This window comes from Psilocybe cubensis, chromosome 3 (genome assembly GCF_017499595.1).
Source record: "Psilocybe cubensis strain MGC-MH-2018 chromosome 3, whole genome shotgun sequence".
NCBI lineage: Eukaryota > Fungi > Basidiomycota > Agaricomycetes > Agaricales > Agrocybaceae > Psilocybe > Psilocybe cubensis.
Genome location: NC_063001.1, coordinates 754343 through 776671, shown reverse-complemented (window position 1 = coordinate 776671; position 22329 = coordinate 754343). Strand labels below are relative to the sequence as shown.

The following is a 22329-nucleotide window of genomic DNA, read 5'->3' as shown; positions in this document are numbered from 1 at the left end:
TCCGAACCACCATCAAGACGATAGTCCTCGGGTGCTCTTCCTGGTCCTTGCATAGGCCAAGGATATGGCAGATGTCATTCCGATCGAATGTGAACTACCAGGCGCTGAGTACGCCTTTCAAGATGTCACCAGTCTTTTTCTCGAGGCCTCTGCTGGTGCGTGTTGCTTTCTTATTGTTTAAGACCATCTTACCAAAGAAGAAAAAACTGTAGAGTTGGAGCCTGACAACCTACTCTTCATGGAGAACTTCACGTTGCAAGATGCCATGAGTGCCCTTGAGGTGAAGCGCTTTCAAAAGAACTTGCGATTGAATGTTTACCAACGTTCCGTATAGATTGGCGAGCCTCGATTAGACAGCGGACTAGTCGTGCAGGAGCAACTAAGACCGCCTTTTGACCCTCTGAAACCTTTGCTACCAGAGGAGGTTTGCTGGATACTGGACAAAGCGCTGGCGTTTGAGGTATGCTCGCATTTCTTTGCACAAAACATCGAGTTCAATTCATGAATTGTTTTAGTTGGAATTTCACGCCGGAAACTTCTTAGCCCATACCGTCCACACCCTCCTTTATGTTCACCACATACGAGATATTGATCCTGACGTGTTAGTGCGGAACACCGCCAATGTTGACCCCGCCCGGCCTATAGAACTTATTACAATCGTTCTACGATCCGCCGTTCAGGGGCTCTTAAAATGCTGCGATCTTACTTGGAGGGAGCTTGCAAGAGGCGGGATGTACGATGTTCGTCTCAATCGCCTTTCGTTTCTCCATATATGCGTCTAAATGTTGGCAGACAGAAGATTGGCAAAGCGACAAGTGTGAAGTCAGTCTCCTTGAGGGCATGCCTACTCACCACATAATCACCAAACTCGATGATTCGATTATCTGGCTGCTTGAATCTTCTTGCAAGTTTCATTTACGTTCTAGCTCGATCTTCGATGATAACCATTCAATACAGTGCCCATAACGTGGAAAAACGCGCTCAGAGCTCGATTGCTTCTTCGAAAGGTTAGTTATGAAAGTACCTACGCGGCATAATATCTTAGACGTCTTTCAGACCATGCTTCAAGTCATGAGCACCATACCTAGCCAAGATCGGTTTGAGTTCCAGAGGCTTCTGTTACTCGCCAGAGATCATCTTCATACAGTCAAATCAAATCCATCACCGGACTGTGAACCTGGGTCTCCAGCTCAACTTGCTTTCGATCCGTACATCGGCAGACGCCTACAGACTGCGACACCTATTCGTATTGTTACTCCGCCATCCATTGAAGACACTTACAAAAGCTTGTATCGTTTACTCGACGGTCTATACGAAGTTGGTTTATTGGAAACCTTCGACCAAATAACCGCGTGGGAGGTAAGCCGTCCTCTAGCTGAATAATGTATGACTTAATAGAATGAATTTTTTCAGATCGTAGGGAACCTGAAATCCTGGTTAGCGCAACCCCCTCCAACCACACCATATGTAAGATCGTTATTGCAGGTATGTTTCAAAAGAGAATTCAAAAGAGAAAAAGGTTTATTCTTACTAATATCAACAGACGACATTCTACGACGGCGTTTTGATCCTCAACAAATACTCATTTGAATGGATGATCAACCGGTTTTTCTTCGAAACGGTTGGAGTCAAATACGACGCCATAAAGTCATTGGTCACGATAAGGTGGAAAGGAACTGAGGCGGAAACATTTTTCAAGAAGGCGGAACGGACACTGTATAAGGTATAACCTGTTCTACATGGTAAATAGGCCTCTTGCTCACCCCATTTTCATGTAGCTTATCACACCACGTATCAGAGCGTTGTGGAATAACCCCCCGAGGAAACGTCGGCATTTTATGAAATTGCTAATAGAGTGGCATGCATTGTATGACATTCTATTGCAGATTAGAGACAACACCGACCTCGAGGTGGGTGTACCTTTACGTGGACATGGGCCTTGTATTGACGGAGATTAATGCTCATACTCTAGGGTCTTCCGCGAGGGCATATTCTCAATCACCTACCCGATGCCGCCCTTCTGTGGCGACTATCTGACATCCGTGAAATCGTTTTCTCGGGCTTTCAAATGGAATTGTATGCAAAAGAGGAAAAATCGTTTGCATATTGGTATGCTGCCCAAGTCATCGACAAGCATCTTGCTTGTCTTGATGATTTGCTACCTGTGGTGGATGACGGTAAGATTAACCTTGGCACCACTAGATCCCCCTACCTGACAAATCTGATAGGCTCAAGCGTGCATAACGAGATGCTGTTCCAAATACAGTTCCTTACCGCATTACAGTCTTTGTGCACAGCCTCCTTTGTGGTATGCGTACCCTCTTCTTTTCTCTTAGTTTGGTCCAATTAACAAAGTTCATTCCTAGGTGTCTCTCCCGTTAACGTCATTCGATTGGACGCGGACGAAGCCAACGTTCTTTCGCCGGTACAAGTGGGCGTTCAAGTTGGAGTATGAGGTCTTCAGTAGCGTGCCTGTTGCACAACCAGAGTTGCATGAGTTCATACGAACTTGTGCTCATATACTGCAAGTAAGTGCTATTGTAGCAATAGATCATTATATATGCTCATCCACAATCGCTCAATAGAACGGGAACCCTGTTCCGGTGGAACCCGTACACTTGGCTAAATCAATTTTGACTGATCTTGTCAAATCAAACAATGTCGGCGGTTGGGCAGGCCTGTGGGCTAGAGAAAGAGTCCAGGTGTGTATCTCAGCCTTATTTCTTGCTGGTAGAATATTAATAAAAGTGCGTTGGATGTAGCTCATCCAAAATCTTTTGTCCGTATGTGATAACCTTGCAGGCCTTCCGAGTACAGCAGAGGAGATGGAAGACTTTAGGCCAATGAATCTAAAGTGGGATCCGGAGTATCATCCTTGGTTCCCTTCTCTTTCACAACCACAGCAACCTCATTCGGGAAAAGTCAACGGAAACGGCTTCTGCATGAAGGATCCTGAAAGTTGACATTTATTTTTGAGCTCAAGGATTGCTGCTTGACACTGCTTTCGATTTCCAATCTTTCTATCACCCTTACACGTAATTATCCACGACTATATGTGATCACAAGTGCTTGCTTATCTTTTTCATGCCAAATCGTCACTGCTCTACACACCCTTATAGACACGTTGGTTTCTTCCATCATTTTATGTACCACTTTTTTGCTCGTCGAAGTCGAGAAGATTGGGTGCATTTACATAGGCACTTTGTCCGATTTGAGGCACGATGAAAGACTCATTAATCATCAGTCGATTTAGTGCCTTTGAAGAATGTGGCACCACAAGTCTATAATCGATATTAACACATTGAGATCCAAGAAAAATTTATGAATAACAACATCCAAGAAAGATAACCAAGAAACCACTCCCTTACTCCGTTTAATCTTCGGTTCACCTCAACTTGACCATCCAAACACGTTCTACATCTACGTCTCCACCGCCCGGAGTCGTTACAGCCACTAATTCACACTCCCTCGTCACTTCTTTCACAACCGCCTTTACTACCCTCTCTAATCCCATTCTCTCCCCCTCATACAATTCTTCTCCCCTTTCAAGGTCTCTGGTGCAATCCACGTTGTCCTCAGTTGGTCTAGTAACCCAAAGTTGCTTGCAGCGTCGTAAAAATCCTGTGACGGTGAGTTGTGAAATTGTCATGGATAATTGAAAAATTGACCTAACCCTCACCTAAATCCTGCTGCTCCGATTCGTCCACCAGTCCATTCCATATCTGAGCCCTCAATACACGAGCCGTTTTCAGGACGTCGTATAGTCTCCAGTCGGAAGACTGACTATTTACCAATGCCTCTGGGGAATTGGTATCGTTGGGATGCTCCAAGGCATGTTTGATCGCAGTCATTTGTGAATTGTTGAGTCTCACATCACCGTCTGCGCTGGGTAGGAACGTGCGCAATGTTATGCGGGCAGTGATATCCGTGGCTAAGGTGGAAAGCGGAATAGGCTCTCGCATTGGTGAGAACGCTCCAGAAATGGATTCTGCAGTCATTTTAATGACGGCAGCTGGCGCTGGCCACTGGGCGTCACGGTTGGGAATTTCGGGGACTGTGGTCGCGGATACCCTCAAGCTGGGGTTCGTCGGCATCGTTCGCAATTCAGTTCCAGACTGGGTAGAATGGTTATCGGTGGCTCCCGCCCAACGATATACACAATCCGTAATTCTGTGCCCAATGACCGATAGGATGCTCCCCCGTGGACAAACCAAGAATATTAAGATGGTAATACAAGCGAGTGTCATGGAATAGATTAAATCGAAATTGCTGTCGGTTTGGAAGCTACCAGTAATCATAGTAGTCGAATTGGCTTTTCTCATCCTATTCTATCCCCTCTTTTATACGTATCCACGACCTTGAATACGAATTCACGATTTTTAGGTACACCAAAGCCAATTACTCCAATGGCTGTGAATTGATAAGGGTTTCCTTGGTTGTTACTTAAATTGGCGCAGCACAGAACACCGCATTACACCGCAACCTTCTTACAGTTTTGGCTTGGAGCGTTCTAGCTAGATGTGCTACCCTGCTGATAATAACCTTGATATCCTTTAATCCCTAGAACCTTCTCTCTCCGCGACCTTCCCCCGTTTGAAGTTGAGGTACTTCCAGTCTTGGATACTTAAAGATAAGTAGTTGGTAAATAGAAGGAAGTGCTTAAAGCTTTTAAAATTCAAAGAGTAGGAGATTAGGTCAATTATTAGACGAGTCGTAATATTTTACAACGGCGCCAACTTATACGCGACGCGTTTTGATGGACCACGTGCTAAGAAAAGTGGGTCACGCGCTTGTATCTGATGGTTGCCACATGTACAACTACAAGCAACTCAAGGCCATCGGGACAACGTTTGAAATTTGAAACTTGAAAGTATCTGGCATTCTACTCATCTTTCGATCCTCCAAAACAATTAGGGCCAATATGGACTTCCCACAGAGACTGTAGCTATCATATTCGAACATGGTTGTAACATTCATTGTCAGACAGGAGTGTCAATCTCGCACATTTGCCGGAACTGGCTCTCAGTTGCTCTAGGATGCTCTAGAATGTGGTCGTACTACACGGCCACAGTGGAAAGATACACGGGCGCGAACCTGTGAGTATGTACCAAGTATTCTCTAGTGAAACCTCGCAAACAATTTTTAGACTTGACTTCGTGTTGGAGAGTGACTCCTATCTCCTTCCCGCCGGACTGGACTGTTATGTAGGTAAGAGAACCCTACAATAACTCGAAAGTGCAATTACACACTCGAATAGATGACACCGTTATATACTGGAGGGTGAATAAATTGCCAACACAGAAAACGCACCTGCCAGGTCAGCATATTGGGGACGATCTCTCTCCCTTTTACAATTCTTCAAACTTCCCGATCACGACGTTAGACTTAAAAGCTTTGAATTGAATGACGAATGAGATTTCACCCCATGCCTTCTCTAGGACGATTACGAACCAATGCTTCGTATGACAATTCTGACGGTATAATCTGCATTGATGGCACGGAGAAATGCAGCGATGTAGTCACGATGACAGCGGTGAAGCCTCTGGACTATGGTTGACAATGTGTCTATACAAGTTTCTAATTATCGCAAGTCTGTCTATCCTGGCGTTCATGGCTATCGTGGATCGTACACGTATCTCAACAGAGAGAATTTCGTCAAGGAGCTTGACCGACTCGTTACTACCTAAAAAGATCTCGCAACCAGCCCTTGAATTTGTCCCTCCTGCTAGAGCCATACGCTTCATCTGAGAAACCACCTTGGATCTCCGTTTGTTTTCCTGGGCGTTTTCGGACAAGCCACCATTGTAGTTTCTGCTACCTCATGAAGTACATACTTGATGAGTTTGTGGACAGTCGCGACAACTACTGCAAAAACCTTGCCTCTTTAACCTTCGTCAATCAAGAGTACGACAGTTGGCAGTTGTATCTGGGAGCCTGATGGTAAAGAAAGTAGAAGTTCTCAATTGGAATTAACAGACTTGAGGGATGAAGGTATGTGACGTTGCTTCTAGTCAAATACTACAGTTTTCTGTGCGCTTTGCTGTACACGGAAATATAGGAAGGTTGTGCTTTTACATTCGTAATCCTCAAGGTGGACTTGATGAGCACCAGGACGTGGTATTAACGAGGTGAGTACATGACAGATGCCATTCGTTATTAATAAAGCTTGTGAAGTTATGCTTAGTTCATTTTGTCGATCCTTCTTCCACGGAGCTACGTTCAACTCTTCCTCACCTTGAGCGTGTTCGGAAATTTCCAGATGTTTGTCTGTTTGGGCCGTCGTCAAAAGCAGATTGTAAGACTTGTTCACAAAGTCCGATGCGACAGTCCAGACTCGCACTGTCGTAAGTACATCCAAGTTGCTTTGCTCAAACCAAGCTGATAATCAAAATCAAATATGTATAAGCTTTCCGTGGAAAAGGAAAAAAGGCCTACTCTTAATTTTGTTGTAATATACGTAGTCCTGTGGTGACAGGCGGCAAGCTGCTTCTGGTGAATTTGAATGTGATGCCTTCCATTTCCATATCCAATCCACAATGGACCACCAATATTCTTCAAAACCTTAAACCTAAGGCTGAAAACTGATTACATTGTTGGTAGAACATGACAAATTTCTGTATAACAATTCATGCCTGCTTCCGCAATTGTGTACACAAGAACCCGGAAGGTCCAGGAATTAAGCATGACTCCTACTGAAAAATATTGATGTCATAACCAAGTCAGAACTATCCGCGAACTGCCAATCGGAGTTTGTGCTATTCACGAAACCGAACAACGAGCAACATCTCGACCATTTATATCAAGAAGTCATAATGTAAGATTCGAATTGCATGAATCGTGGAGTTCGTCGACGTCGGACTCGTTCTCTCGCCGCCTGAATTCTGTGTATCATAGTTCTTCACATCGACGCCTTTCCTTTACGGAATGGGTCAGGTGGTAACCAATTCTCATCAGAAATTAAGAGAATGTAATTCTGAGAGTAGGATACTCTACCTCGTTGCCCACACTGGTGAATGGATTAGAGAGCAGCCAAGTTACCGGAGATACTCGTATACGATATTATCCAAATTTAGTACCCAAATGAAAAAAGTGGGCAGTACGAGGGTATAAAATGGATGTCCTGGACATGTTAGCTATATTCCTCAGAAAGTTGTCTTTCTTCACTCAGTTCGTTTCACCAAAGATGAAGTTCCTCTCTGCCATCGCTCTCGCTCTCTCGACTCTGCCCTTCATGGCTTCGGCAGCTGCGACTGCGCCTGCATGCAGCGCATTTTGCTGTGACGCTGTCGTCCCGAGCGTCCGCCCAGGTGGAAACGTTGGCAGTTCGTATCTCCGTATTTGACTGTGGTACAGGGACTCATTTAAACTGACTTTGCTTTGTTTATGTGTTGCATAGTCAACTGCACGCCTGGTGGCCTCGACTGTGGATTCCATGGGCAAACGACTGCATGTTGCGTCCGTTTAGTACGTGATAACCTTCTGCATCGTTGCCGCTAGGCTCATCATAGTAAATTGACATTGACCTACGCTCCTATAGACCCCTATCGGCGCTCGAACTGGTACCGCAGTTGGCTGCAATTGAGATACAGACAGTACTTTGCATAACCTCGACAGCCTAAAAGAAAACAAACAAAAAAATGTGCAATGAGAAATAGCTGGGAGAAAATAATGTAATAAACCTTGTTTTTGGCAACATATATGAATTCAGTGGATAATTTTTGAAAAACCATAAGGGTCATCAATGTCAACGATCTGATGTTCCAAGATCATGCGTTTTGTTGTCTGTTGACCTGTTGAATTTCCAGAGTTTTGATTTGGTGCTATTCAGTTTAAACCTTTTCACTTATGGACGCCAAATGCTGCCATTGTGCCAATGTCCCAGTTCTCAAGCTATGTGTTGGTAGATCTCTGACGGCTGTTCGAATACCGGTTCCGGCATGGGACGAGAGACTGGTATAGTACAGTACTTCGCATAATATGAATATGTCTATTTGTGTGAGCACATCAATTATGAGGCTCACATCTAAGATTCATAAGTGACTTGCGGTGCGCGGTTTACACTGCCGCGCTTAGAAAGGTTCTTGGCATTTCGCCACTACGCCAAATATCGATAGGCGCCCATTGAAACCTGTAAGCGCCCGAGTCCCAACTCATCAGCATGATCCATCATTCAAGCATTCCCGATATCTGGAGAATAAATGCAATGTTTGTACGACGCGGTGCATTTTGTACAAGTGGATATGTGTATGTAAGAGCGTAATAAAAAAGCAATATAAGAGGAAAAAAATCGGAAACTGCTGTTATAGCACCGACCGTTGAGACTAGCGAGTGTCGCCTGCTGAACTCCACAAACTCAAATCCTCTGAAGTTTTCCTCACTTGAGAGTCTCCGGAATTTTCCAGATGCTTGTGGGTTCAGGGGGTCATCAAACGCATATGTTGCATGGTCGTAAGACTTATTCACAAAAACTAAAGCAGCAGTCAAGACTCGCACAAGGTTAGACACAGTTTATCTTGAGTTGCTTTACTTAGTAAACCGAGCTGAAAATAAAAATCAGAATCTTGAAATAGGTATAAGCTCTGTGAAAAAGGGAGAAGATTCTTGCCTTGAATTTTATTGTAATGTACGCGCAAATGGAACCTGTGGCAACGGGCGAGCTGCTTCTGGCGAATTTAAATGTGACGTCTTCCAGTATAATATGATCCATCCATACTCTTCGAACCCTTGACACTAAAGCTCACACCCATCTACATTGTTGATATAGATCTACAAGAAGGCCAGGTAATTTCATTGGGCCTTTTGTTATTCACAAAACCGAACAAAGTGACCGCGCACCTTGTCCATTTACATCAATGGGTCATACGGTAAAATTCTAAATACATTAACTCTGGGTTCGTTGACGTTGTGGCACCTTTCCTGGCCGGTTCAAGATACCAGGTTCGGCAAATCACATCTCTTCTAATTGCTTTACTTCAAGACAGGGCTAAATATCGATCGATTCTCCATAGAGTTAAAAGGAAATGCAGCTCTGACAGGTGGTCCAATTCACCTCATTGCAAGCTGGGACTGGAATAGCAAGAAACCCTGTTCCTGGAGAAATTCACGCAAGTTTGAAGTTGTACTGTAGTTTCCAAATAGGAAAATAGTGGTTATCGCGAGGTATAAAATGGATGTCGAACTTGACTGTGCCCCTCAGAAAGTCGCCTTTCTTCATTCAGTTAATCGTGATAACGACGTACGCGTTGCAAGAGAGGCGCGGTTTCCCGCGCACGGCTCTCCAGATCCACGGGATCGTTGTGCGACAATCAGCAATCACAACTGAGGGATCAAATCAGATCAGCGGTCTATTTTTGGAAAATGAGGTCAGACGCAAAAGGAGATCATGTAGCGCGGACGGGGGAGCAAGGAGCAAGGAAGAGCAGAGCATTGGAAATATCCCTGTATGATACATGGGTTTCGGTCCGTTCAAGGCTGTACTGCTATTTTGTGGGCAGAGGCCGAGGCCGGGAGGGTGTTAATCAGCTGGACCTGCATTGGTAAATCAAGATGAGAGACTGGGTTTGTAGCTGCGGTGATGTTAGATGCTATACTATCTGTATTTCATTTTGTAGCAGTAGAACTCTTCTATCAGACATTTAAATGCAAAGAAAGATAAATGTACATCTCATTGTCCAATCCTGAAGTTTTGAAGATTGATGATGAGTTTCGTCCTTTTTTCTTGGCCATTCGCATGCCAGACATACTACCTCATGAGTTCCGTGGTTCCTATTAATCCCTCGCAGGATTCAGCGTGTCAACGAGTGAGCAAAGAAGGACAATGAAAATAAAGAATTTAAACAAAGAGAGGACCTCTGGCTGCACTTGTACCCGAAAGATATGTTTCTACTGCGCTCTCCGCCCTTTTCTAAGAATTATTTGTGATTAGTCTTTTACATTTACTTGCTGGAAAAGCATCGGCGCAAATCTCGTGGCTACTCATCGGAGAGATGATACCCGAGCATTGACTGTGTATTTAGTTGACCGTGTTAATGTCAATCTCAGTGAAAATCCGGGTGACAATGACATGTCAGCATGGTACTGGTACTGATACGGGCGCGACGGGATCGACCGTTTGTATAGTAGAATGTATAGAATGGCCCTAGAGAGATGATATGTAAATGGGTGAGCTTCAGATATTGAGGTTGTGATGCGATCCGATATGTTAAAGGAACTTAATGGTAGGATGGCGTCGTAACTTGTGTGGCGCGTGAATACTCTTGATGGTATCATTCGTGTGCACTTTGCTCTTGATTACCGTTACTTTTCAATGGGCAGGAACAAACTCCAGGAACGACGATGATTTCATGTATTTTACTTCATTTCAAAGTTTGGCCTGTTTTCCATTTTATTTCTGAAAGGCTTTCCAAGTTTCAACGCCCATATTTCGAGTACAGAGAACCTTGAGCAACTTATTTCCTGTACTAGATCTCCTTGCGCCTCAATGCTGATATTCCCGTCGTTCAGTTCAACTGACTTTGCCTTGTCCCTTATTATCTATTTCTCCTCCTCCTCCCGATTCTCCTAATTAACTCTCTCCCCTAAACAAGCATGAGATAAAAATAAATACATGCATTGAAAGCTCCCGAGATAATTTCAATTTCTCCTCGATGTCCTGATCCAGTTGGGTGTGGGGAAGCCCCTGGAAGCCCCTGTGGGTTGACTCCCCATGGTCCGAGAAAATTAGAATTGGTTTTCGGGCTCGATACTGATAGCGGTGACGGATACGGATACGGATTCTGAGTTTGAAAAAAATCACGGAAAATATTATGTAATTATGAAGTCATCCCCGTGCATCCGTTCTCGAGAACCCAACGAGAACGACAACTCCAGCTATAAATCTCTTTGTACTGCCTTCGATAACCGGCTTCGTTTATTTATGAACACGGAATTATTTCCTGTGAACAACGAACGCGAACAAGATCACATTCCGGCTGCACAGAATGGAATGCAGAGCCAGTTTGGGGCACCTTTGAGGCTCGGAGGCAATGCTGACGCAAGGTGAGCCAGAAGGCCTTGTTTGCTTGTTTGAACCGTGACTAAAGTGCACTGGCAGTGCTAGGAACTTGGCTGGGAGGCTTACCTATACGAGAAACTTGCACAACATCACTATCAATGGTATGCGAACTAGTTCATCAGAATCTGCTTTCTAGGGTACTCACACTCACGGTTGTCACTTCCCACACAGATAATCTTGCCGATGCCCCAAATGCAGCTCTTGGGACACCTTCGTCGTCGGTGACGGCCCCTCTTGCAACGTGTGCGCACACCGTTGCCGTCGATTCCCCACGTCCACGACGCGGTCGACCTCCTGGATCCGGGTACAAACAAAAGCGAGCGGCTGCACTAGCGTTAGAGGGAGTAGCGCCGCCTGCAAAACGTCCACGAGGAAGGCCAAAAAAACAGAAGTTGGCATCTCCTGCAGTGTCGATCGAATTCAGGACATCGGTGCGTGGTTTTTTGTTTTGTGATATCTTTCTTCTCATTATTTTCTAGACAAATCCTGGTACTAGCAGGATAACACCTCCAGCTTTGCTTGCCCCACCTTATTCCTTTGTTCCACCATCCCGCAGTTCAAATCATAGTCCCAGACCCAGTGTACCGCCTCAACTGCACAGCGGCCAGTTGGTTGCATCCAATCCCTGCACCACACGTCCGCCACCATCTACCCACACAACGCCTCCACATGATACAATTATTGGTAGTGAAGATCCACAGCGCGAAATTGTGCCGCTGGATGATGACGATGCATCTGGAGATGGTGTTGGTGTCGAAGATGATTTGGATGACGATGAAGATTGCCCTTCACCTTTGTCTTCTGGAGCTCCCATGGTAAAGCCGTTACCCGAGTGGCTGATGGAGCAATTTCGACAACATCTCAAAGAGTCGCGGCAACGCGACGCAAATGGTCTGCCTCCATTATATGCCAATCAACACACATTTTGGTTTCCGACAAAATCGGTTTATTTCATTCTTCGAAACTCGTCGCACCCATCACCTCCCGATTGCTATGACTCTCGATTTATGCTCTGGGATCCCCTTCCTCTTTGCAACGACGGTATCTCTTGCCCCAAGTGCGGAAGACGCTTGCAACGGCATTCTGAAATTCCACGTCCTCGTCGATGTGTTGATATGGACTCAACATTCTATATTATCGGATATCGTTACCGTTGCCCCACATGTATTTATTCAAAACCTGGAACACGTACAGTCACATTTCGAAGTTGGGATCCCGAGATCCTTAAAATGCTTCCTTGCAAGAATAAGTTATCGTAGTGCCATATCCAAGACAGCGTTTAATTGGTTGAGAACCTGTATTCAGAATGGTATGGGAACAAAGCAATTTTCCGACGGTTTGCGTACACAGCATCTGCTTCGACATGACCTGCTCAATCTGCAGTATCTGACACACCTTTGCGAACGAAGAAACACATTGGATGGCACCTGGAATAACAGAAAATTTGAATCCTTTCTGCCCTTCAATGACACAAGCCCAAGAGGACGTCATGGATATATTCCTAGTGCCCAATGGATTCGAGATATGTATGACTCGTTTATTGAAAAGCACGGCCACGATTTCAACCAGCACACGGCGATGTTGACGGGTGAGATATGTGCTATTGACCATAGCCACAAAGTCAGTATATTTTCTTCAATTCTCTGATTAATTGCTAATTGGAAGCAATATAGATTACAAAACACTTAGCCCGTGTCGAAGGTGAACAGGTTTTCACTGGCCTTCTTACGGTAACCAATGAAAAAGGCGAAATAAGGACGTGCAATCTTGTTGCAACCAAAGCGCAATCACAATCTGAATTGCCTTTGAAAGCCATGGCAAAGTCTCTTGATCTTTACGGTCACTCCCAGCCTCAACTTTTCTTCACCGATAATATCACCGATAAGGCATTCTTGGAGCGGTGCTTCCCTTCTCTTCGAGCCGGTGTAGTGCCAGTTGAAAAGTATGCAGATTTGGAGCCCTTTGAACTTTCTCCGCAGGTCAAGCTTCTTCCCAAGGATTCACCACACTCAATCAATGATGCTGCACGATCTATTCTCGATGATGTTCCCCAGGATCAGGGATATATTGCTGTTGGTTTTGATTCTGAATGGAATGTAGAGCTTTCGTCTCGTGGTCACGTGACCCATCGTGGCAAGACAGCGATTATACAAATTGCTTATCAGGATTGCATATATGTGCTTCAGGTGGGTTTTTGTTGATGAATATTATAGTATAGTGACCTGACCTGCTTTTACAAATTAGATTAGTGAAATGCTTGCAAAGGGGGACCTGCCACATCAACTAAAGCTGTTACTCGCTCATCCACGAATTTTGAAAGTGGGTCGGATGATCAAATCTGACCTCTCTTATCTCCAAAAAGCCTCTAACTCGTCGTATGACTTTGTCGGGGGAGTTGATCTTGGAAAACTTGCCAAAGATCGCCTTTTAATATCAAATATTTCAAAAACAAGTCTGGCAGATCTGTGTGCACGGATTTTGCATAAACGTCTCGACAAAAATGTACCAGAACGAATCAGTAACTTGTGGGAGAATATTGTTTTGTCCCCCGAGCAGTTAAGCTATGCTGCAAAAGATGCATACGCTTCGCTCTGCCTCTACAAAGAAATGCAAAACATCAAAGTGCCATCTCTACTCCCATCATTGGTGGAACCTTGCATGCCGGTCATTCTCTTCAGCAACGATAACACTACAATCATTGCAGAAGGTCAAATATCACGTCACGCCCGAAGCCAAACATATGATGGAATCAAAGTTTCTGCACGGAGAACAGTTATTGATGTTCTCAAAGTTCTTGTTCCGGGTGCGATTATTCCACAGCATCGTCGGCAAACTCTGAAATCGTTTGGCCAAACACCGTTTTCGATAGTCTGCTTACAGAGCCATCTTCGACTTTATGATCCTGCCGCCTCATCAACAAGGACAATCAAATTTTGTGAATCTGCCAGCTCCGAGCCTGAAACCGAAACCCCCTATGAATCTGCAAGCATTTTTCAGGATGCTGATTCCGAATGTGACTTTGCTGCACCCAATGATTCAGAGCCTTCTTGCTCGGTTGGGGATCTCTTATCTGATGACCTCTCTGAAGGATGTTCTACTGATTCTGTGCAAGGCTTTGAGGTTGATCCTGAAAGTGTGTTATTCTGCAAGGAGTACTTGGGAAAAGATCCAGATCAGTGGGATTATACACTGCACAGTCGTGTCATCAAGGACGTGTGGCATGTTTTCCACATGTTCTACATTCCCGCCACTCATGGGCTCCGAAAGCAGTTTACTCGTGATCTGCGCGATGCAATCTTTATTCCTGATAAAGATGACAAGGATCGTATTGACGCAATTGGTGCAACGTGGTCTCCACCTCAAACATATGAGCAGCTACGAAATTCACGCTCAGAATGGGTACGTCAATGATGCAAGCACCATATTCCATCACCACATATTGTCTATGAATATCTTGCCAAAGTCTTTCGCACATATGGTCCCTTGAGGGATCCCAAAACCAAAAAGCCCCTGTTTTCAGTGGAAGGCTGGAAAACTGCCAAACATATTCTTGAACTTGCTATAGGAGGATATTTATCTGATCCTCCTGGAATTCCTTTGTATACACGAATTGGGACCGACAAATCAACAGGCCTTCCCATATACAGATGTGCCCGTGGTACAAATACAACTGAAGGCGGTGTTCATACCCATATACGGTCCCGCTTGCCAAAGTTTGGCACGTCTTTCCGACATATGCAGGCTTGTCTTAAGGACTTTGTTCTTCGGCACAATCTCCAGGTAAGTAAATTTACTATTTCAATCAAATTTCAACAATTACTAACTAAACATGACTTTAGACGGGTACATACAACTCTACTGGCCAACCATATCGAAGTCATTTCTCGATATGGATCATAAACAAACTCCAGGAACTTACAATTTCACTCGACAATATACTCATCAACCCAGTCCAAATTGATGGCTGGGTCAATGGCAACCTCTATTCGCCAACGACTGAAGTTCTTGGGATTCTGCCTATTCCAGAAAGCATTCGAACGGCCACAGGCATGCTTCCATATAATTCAAATACTGTTATTCCTAATCAGCCACAAATGCATCAGTATCTTGCCAATATTCAGGGCACTCGAAAGCCTGTGCTACCTGTTCATACAGCAACGGAAAAGAAGCTCTTCCATGATCTGATCAAAAGTCACGCTGCCTTTAGTCCGGTGTCTGGAGAGCCACAATGGCGAGATGCAGTTCCAGTATGGAATGCAAAGGCTGACATAACAAATGATGTCTCTTACAAGGTATGTTGTTTTGGTCTTTTTGTTTGTGAGTAACATCTTAGTCCAAATATTCATTTTTTTTAGCTTGTTGAGCAATTGAGCGCATATTATAATAAATGGAAAACACTTTCACACATCCACGAAACTCTGTCTCTTACTGCAGATATCCGTGGACCACTCTCAATCATCATTCACGACCCATCACGTTCACGAAAAGCACCTGTTGTACCTTTCAAACCGTGCCCACAACCTCTCACTGCTTGCGAAGGCTTGCTAGAAACCAATGATAATGGAAATCGCATGTTGGCACCGTTGCCCATTACAACAAATGCCATGCATGTTGACTCGGATTTACCAAGTCAACAGCTTTCTCGCGATGACATGGCAAGCCGGGACATTGAATTTTGGCGCGAAACAGATGTTATTTCAGCTCCTCAACAACTCGAACATCAGCAAATGTGCCCTACCTCGCCTAGAAGCCATCAATTACAGAACAAAATCATTATGGAGAAGCTTGCGCGTCAACGAGTGGTTGAATCACTCCAGAAAACAAAGCCAATCAAAAAGCCACGAAAACGGCGGACGTGCCGCAAATGTGGCCAAAGAGACTGCTCCGGAAGCAGCAACGTTAACCTGTGTCGCAACCGCTGTCAAGATTGCGGCCAATACAATAGCTGCAAAGGCAGAAATACAAAGAGACCCACGAAGAAGTGTTATGAGGGATGGAATTAATGGACTACTAGCATACTTACATACTACCGTAACCTGCAATCTAATCGTGCTTTCCAACTTTAGCTTAGTCTGCGAATATAATCTACGCGAGTATCTGTGCCGAAAATACAAGAAAAAGGGTCTGAACCAATGCCATGCTAATTTGAGAGAGAACCAAACCAGTTAAGCGACAATCCAGCTCATAAAGGTATAAAAAAGGGTCCCCCGAACTAGCCATGCGAGCCTACTAATCATTATTGGACATCACAGGTACAGTGTTATCTAAACTGTCGCAAAGCTAAGCAATAATCCCTTCCTTTCTCCTCTCCCTTTTTCTTTTCTTTTTCTTTTTCCTTTTTTATTTTTCGCATCACTCCTATCAGTATCGGGCCGGTTTTCGCATAGAACCCCAGAATGTTCCAGTTGGGAAACTGTAGTCCATTCCCCTTCCAACATTCAATTAGAGCCTCCAGCACAGTCCAAGCGAGTCCAAGTCGGGGCCGGGGGCGGCCTCGCTGTGCCATGCATTCGTTTATTATCCAGCCGATGACTTACTAATGGCAAATAATATCGATGCCTGCTACTGCAAGCTGCACCGCCATGAACTTGTGGCATGAGATCTTGAGACTTGACCTGGGCTGCGCTTCCCTGATTTGATTCAGAGATCGACTGAAAGGGGTTGCTCGGGTTCAAGTTCAAGTCCAGTGAGGCTTTAATTCCGGTGGTGGGGTTATGTAATGAATGAAAGCATTGTGGTACGACCTTAGATTTTTGGTTGTTGTTGTCCGTTTATGGTTGGCGTTGGATGACCTCACCACCTATTGTGTATCTACCACCACCACCGCCGCCGCTGTCGTCGTCGCCGACGTTGCTCCTCTTTCTTTCCTTTCGCTCTGTTCCAAGCAATCGCACCCTTAGCTCGCCAGGAGCTGCTCCAAGACGACGCACTCAACGAACCACGATAAAACTTTGAACGGGAGATTACGTTAACGATATTGGCACATTTGGGATTCAGACGCACACATTTACTTCTTCAAATTTCAATACCTGGATAACATTGCTTGACATACATATACGACACTAAACCACTACCAATACAACGGTGCTGTTCGTTCAGACACCACAGCAGCCATCGTATCGCATCATATCGTATCCACCCACGCCCCGTCGCACCGTTGACGACTGACGGAGGGACCCCATATCCGTTTCATTCACTGGACCGCCATTCAATCTCCTAAACCAAGCGACCCAACACAACAGATACGTATTACGCACTCACGAGCGACGAGCAGGTAGTGCGACTTTTGACTTGGGCCCAAGCTTAAATAACACCAAGATTTGCTTGACCAGGGAACTAAGAAAGCGAACCAACAAGTAAGTCAACCATTTGCCGATAACCGTTACTCCTCTAAGCAACCTCCAACCTTTGCGGCATACAGCGCACCCTATCTATCCCATAACACTATACTCTAGACACTCATGCCCCAAATCCCGGCAACCTCACCGGCAACAGGCCTCCCGACTACCCCATCTTTCCTGCACACGACATCGTTTTCATTCGTCGATACACATGGGCGCACGCTGCTGCTGCGTGGTGTGAACCTGAGCGGCGCGTCTAAAGCCCCCGTGGGTCGCCTCTCGCATGTGCTGGACGGGTTCTGGGAGAGTGCGGGGGCAGACGAGGATACGGATTGTTGGTACGGGGAAGAAGAAGATGACGAAGAAGCTATTGTAGATGACGAAGAAGATGAGGATAGGGTTGGGGAGAGCTCGGGCAGCAGCTCCGGGCGGAGTAGTCGGGCGAGCAGTAGAAGTTCAGGAAAAGGCAAGGGCAAGGCACGGGACAAGCTGAGCTTTGTTGGGCGCCCCCTGCGGCTGGAAGATGGTAGTGCGGATGTCCACCTCGCGCGCCTCCGTGGATGGGGCTTCAATCTGCTCAGGTTCCCATTCACTTGGGAGGCGCTGGAGCATGAAGGGCCGTAAGTATTTCCCTTTCTTCCTTCCTTTTTTTCCCTTTTCTTTTTTTGTTGGAAGCTGCCGCGGTCGGATGCATTGCGCGCGTAGGAAGCTAGAAGGAATGCACTACCGTTAGGTATTGCCACTGAAGATGTCTTTGGGTACATGTCGCTGGGCAGCCGCAAGAGTTATTGTCCCAATGACTTACACTCATTAAACCCCGGCTTGCCTGGCCTAGTTATTGTGGAGGAGGTATATGTTCCCTAGGACGCCATCATGTGCTCTCCACTGTTTCGCGAGACAGCACAAACAACCTTACCATTTTCCATTGCACGATTTCCCATGCCTAACTGGTCAAGTTCTGTTTGTCTGACCTCAGGCAAATCTTTACCTTTCATTGTCGTTTTTGTGTCTTTCTTTTATTCCTTGCTGTCATTCTAAACCTTCCGTTCGCTGACATGATTGTGTGTGATTTTTAGTGGCAAATACGACTACGAGTTCATGGACTATACGATTCAAGTTCTCTGTAAATGCAAAGAGTACGGTTTCAGAGTATACATGGATCCACACCAAGACACTGTGAGTCTTCTGCAAACCATTTTGCGCTCTCACTCACATCCTGCAGTGGTCCCGTTTCTCTGGCGGTTCCGGTGCGCCTTTCTGGACCCTCCCCGCCTGCGGCATCAACCCACGACACATAACCGCGACCCAAGCCGCCCTCCTCCACTGCGAATACCCATCCCCATACGACCCCTCAGGCCCCGCCCCCGCAACGCTCCCCGCCATGGCCTGGTCGACAAACTATGGCCGTCTCCTCTCACAGACCGTCTTCACACTTTTCTTTGCCGGACGTGATTTTGCGCCAAATTGCATCATCGATGGCGTGAACATCCAAGATTACCTCCAGTCACACTACATTGAAGCTTGCGGGCGGCTTGCGGACCGTATTCGCGCGTACGATGACGCGCAGATTGCAGCGGGTGTGTGGCGGAGAGGCGAGGGCTTGCTGGATGCATGTGTGATTGGATGGGACTCGCTGAACGAGCCGTTTGAGGGTTTGTGTGGGTGGGTAGATCTCGCTGTGAATCCGACCGCTCAGGGATCGACGCTCAAGAAAGGCACGTATCCTACACCGGCACAGAGTCTGCGGCTTGGCATGGGCCAAAAGCAAACGGTTGAGCACTGGACGTTCGGCGCGTTCGGTCCTACGCGCGACGGTGTAGTTGAGATTGACCCCAAGGGACGCAAAGTATGGGCGGACGCTGCTGCACTCTCACCTGATGCCGACTCCGACTGGGCGGGTGGCGAGTTGCCAGACGGCACGCATCCGCGCTGGGGGTGGAAGCGCGATGTGTCGAAATGGCCGTTGGGGACGTGTATCTGGGCACAGCACGGCGTCTGGGACGTTGAGACAGGCTTTGTGCTGCGTCCTGCGTACTTCCGCACGCACCCGGTGACGGGCGTCGAGGTCGAGTTCCTGTCCGACTACTGGAAGCCGCATTGGCTTGCGTACGCCGCTCGTGTACGGCGCGCCCACCCTGAAGGCATGGTCTTCGTCCAGCCTCCGGTCTTTGCGATTCCGCCTGCGTTCACAGAGGAAGAGCTCGGTGGGCGCACTGCATACGCGCCACATTACTATGACGGCCTCACGCTTGTCACGCGCCACTGGAACTGGTTCAACGCGGATGCGCTAGGGTTGCTGCGAGGCAAGTATACGTCGGCGCTGCGCGCGGTGAAGCTCGGTGAGGGCGCGATCCGCAAGTCACTGCACGAGCAGCTGGGGTACCTCCAGGGCGACGTGTCTGCGGCATCTGGCGTGCTGGGTGGTGATTCGACGCGCGGGTATCCGACGGTGATTGGGGAGATCGGGACGCCGTTCGATATGGATGGGAAGCGTGCGTATGGGTGGACGGACTCGGGTAAACACCAGGGGGATTACAGCTCACAGGAAAAGGCGCTCGACGCCAGTCTACAGGCGTGCGATGCGTGGGTGCTGACGAAGGGTAAGGAGAGGGAGAGGGAACGCGAAACAGGTGGGGGTAATGGGCGAGGGGATAGTTTGAATTATACGGTGTGGACGTATGTCCCCGACGACCATTCACATGAATGGGGAGATGGATGGAACTTGGAGGATTTGAGTTTGTGGAGTCCAGATGATGTTGTTAGGGACGACGAGGAGGAATGTTGTTGTTGCTGTGATGAAGAAGATGAAACAGACATTGTGCGCCGTCAACAGCAGCAACAGCGGGAGGCGGAGGGTGTGTACGGGGACGTGCAGGATATGCGCATACCTCGCGTCTCCTCTGACAACAATGAACTGGACGACGTCGTTGCTGAGGCCGATGCCACGACGCTCCGCACGGACAGTCGTGCGGTGCTCCTCATGGACGGTGAACGCGAGGCCGATGCGCTCGCTAGTCTCGCCGGCGCTGGAGCTCATGCTAGCAGCGCGTCGGCGATCAAATGCAACTGCTCTCCTCGCAACTGCGCGCGCCGCCGACGCCGTCCCCAAGTTTCGCGGGCGGGGTCGAGTGCTAAATTGGTGAAAGCTGATCGCAAGTTACAGCGTCAGCAGCAGCCGGAGCGGTCGCTGCCTATGACAGCGGCGTTGTCGTCTTTGAGTCTTGCAACCCTCGGGTCGTCGACGGGTATGGGCGTGGATGTGCATGCGCTCTCGCAGCAAGTTCAAAGGCAGCGATTCACTCGCGCCCAGTCCTCCGCCCAGCAACTTGAACAGGATGAACGGGGAAGACCGGGGAACGCGCGCTCGAGGTCCAAGGTGTCGGTTGCGTCGACCGCGACGGCGTCGTCGTTTGATTCGGAGCGTACGTCAAAGTCAAGTTTGGTGAAACATCGCCATCATCATCACAGTAAATCATGTCCCCGACATCATCCACACACCCGTTCATCATCCTCCAATTCCACTTCTTCCGGTATCCCGCTCCCCCTCCTCCGTGCGGGTTACGACCTGAACCCGTACACATTCCTGACGAATGGCGCCCGCGCTGTGCGTGCGTTCGCGCGGCCGTGGCCTGTTGCCGTTGTGGGTCGTGCAGTGGATGTACGATTTGACGTGGCAAAGGGCGTGTTCAAGCTTGTGGTATGGGTTGGGTGGGAAGACCGGCCGCCTGCTGGTAGCAGTAATCGCAGCAGTAGGAGTAGTGGTACCAGAACCCAGGAAGACGGTGATGAAGGGGGAGTGGAGAGACGGATGCCAACTGAGGTGTTCTTACCGCTTGTGCACTATGCACATCCCAGGTTGCTTGAGAGCGCACGGAGTGGGAAAGATAGCACGCGGAGGAGCTCGAAGGAGGAGAAAGCAAAGGCGATGGAGAAATATGCAGCACAGGGAAACTTGAAGCTGAGAGATGAGCGTGGGCGAGGAGGTTACCCGCCTACGGCAAGCATGGCAAGCCTCGTCCCGCACGATGGAGATGAAGAGGGTGCCGCACAGCGACGAGGGACGAGTTTGGAGTCGAGTGTGACCACGCTGGCGCCGACGCCTGTTATCACGAGTGCGCCGCCACCGCCGCATGTGCGCGCTCTCGAACCGGTGACGCGCAAGTCAAGCGATGAGCTCAGTTCGCCTCTGAGCACGATGACGAACCCTATTCCTGGACCTATGAGCGCGTCGAGCACGGGTGCAAGTGCGAGTACGAGTACGACGGCTGCTACGCTCGTGAACGTCATCACCTCCTCCGGTACCTCCAAGTCTGGCCCCAAATCCTCGATTTCGACGTTTACCGCTGCCTCTGGCAAGCCGAGTAGCAGTCTGTTCCCACCTGGTATTGACCCCACCGCACGCGCACCGCTGCTCATTGGGGATACGTTCTCCCCATCTTCGTCACCGCCGTCTCCATCCTCTGACCCCGAAGACGATCGCGACGACGACCGCCGCGCGCACCCGCTCATCGACGTCGAAGTCTCTCTCTCTGGCGGGCGGTACTCTATCCGCGGCCAACGCCTGTTCTGGTGGTACGATATCCCAAAAGAGGGTGAGCCGCGACGGGAGTATGTTTTGGAAGTGAAACGCCGCGGTGGGCCTGTGGGTGTTCCGCCTACCAAGGGGCCACAGGATAAGAAGAAATCTAGAGCGAAGAATGGAAAGGAGGGGTGGTCTGGGGCGTCGGCATCTATGTTGTCGTTGTTTGTGAGCAATGGAAGTAAAGAACAGGTGGGGGAGGATAAAGAAAGTCGTCGGAGGGAGAGGGAGAGGAGGAAACGACAGCAACAGCAAGGCGGGGAGGGAGAGGACAAGAATAGAGGGTGTTGTCAGAGCCTGTGTGATGAGCATGGAGGCCTGTTTGGCGGCTGCGTTATCGCTTGAAACGAGAGCCC

The 22329-nt window shown here is 47.7% G+C and overlaps 4 protein-coding genes across 4 annotated transcripts; 3 read left to right on the top strand and 1 right to left on the bottom strand.

The window, feature by feature from the left end:
* Positions 1 to 64: 64 nt before the first annotated feature.
* Positions 65 to 2963, top strand: JR316_0003038 (N-alpha-acetyltransferase 35, NatC auxiliary subunit; the record flags this gene model as incomplete). Its single annotated transcript, XM_047888819.1, has 15 exons — positions 65 to 155; positions 198 to 280; positions 335 to 460; positions 516 to 744; positions 797 to 908; positions 958 to 1007; positions 1070 to 1359; positions 1414 to 1485; positions 1544 to 1716; positions 1823 to 1910; positions 1973 to 2177; positions 2229 to 2308; positions 2367 to 2528; positions 2586 to 2702; positions 2763 to 2963. 15 exons carry the CDS (start codon positions 65 to 67, stop codon positions 2961 to 2963), a joined length of 2079 nt encoding a protein of 692 aa, XP_047751193.1.
* A 179-nt stretch (positions 2964 to 3142) lies between these two features.
* On the bottom strand, positions 3143 to 4094 carry JR316_0003037 (uncharacterized protein; the record flags this gene model as incomplete). The annotated part of the gene is made up of 3 exons (XM_047888818.1): positions 3143 to 3281; positions 3390 to 3621; positions 3680 to 4094. The coding sequence occupies 3 exons, from the start codon at positions 4092 to 4094 to the stop codon at positions 3143 to 3145; spliced, it is 786 nt and encodes a 261-aa protein (XP_047751192.1).
* A 6719-nt stretch (positions 4095 to 10813) lies between these two features.
* On the top strand, positions 10814 to 16056 carry JR316_0003036 (Werner Syndrome-like exonuclease; the record flags this gene model as incomplete). Its single annotated transcript, XM_047888817.1, is given in 9 exon segments — positions 10814 to 11037; positions 11190 to 11484; positions 11533 to 11997; positions 12359 to 12673; positions 12727 to 13239; positions 13298 to 14452; positions 14471 to 14833; positions 14893 to 15345; positions 15409 to 16056. 9 exon segments carry the CDS (start codon positions 10814 to 10816, stop codon positions 16054 to 16056), a joined length of 4431 nt encoding a protein of 1476 aa, XP_047751191.1.
* A 1458-nt stretch (positions 16057 to 17514) lies between these two features.
* On the top strand, positions 17515 to 22318 carry JR316_0003035 (Ergosteryl-beta-glucosidase; the record flags this gene model as incomplete). Its single annotated transcript, XM_047888816.1, has 3 exons — positions 17515 to 18014; positions 18471 to 18570; positions 18617 to 22318. 3 exons carry the CDS (start codon positions 17515 to 17517, stop codon positions 22316 to 22318), a joined length of 4302 nt encoding a protein of 1433 aa, XP_047751190.1.
* Between the last annotated feature and the right edge of the window lie 11 nt (positions 22319 to 22329).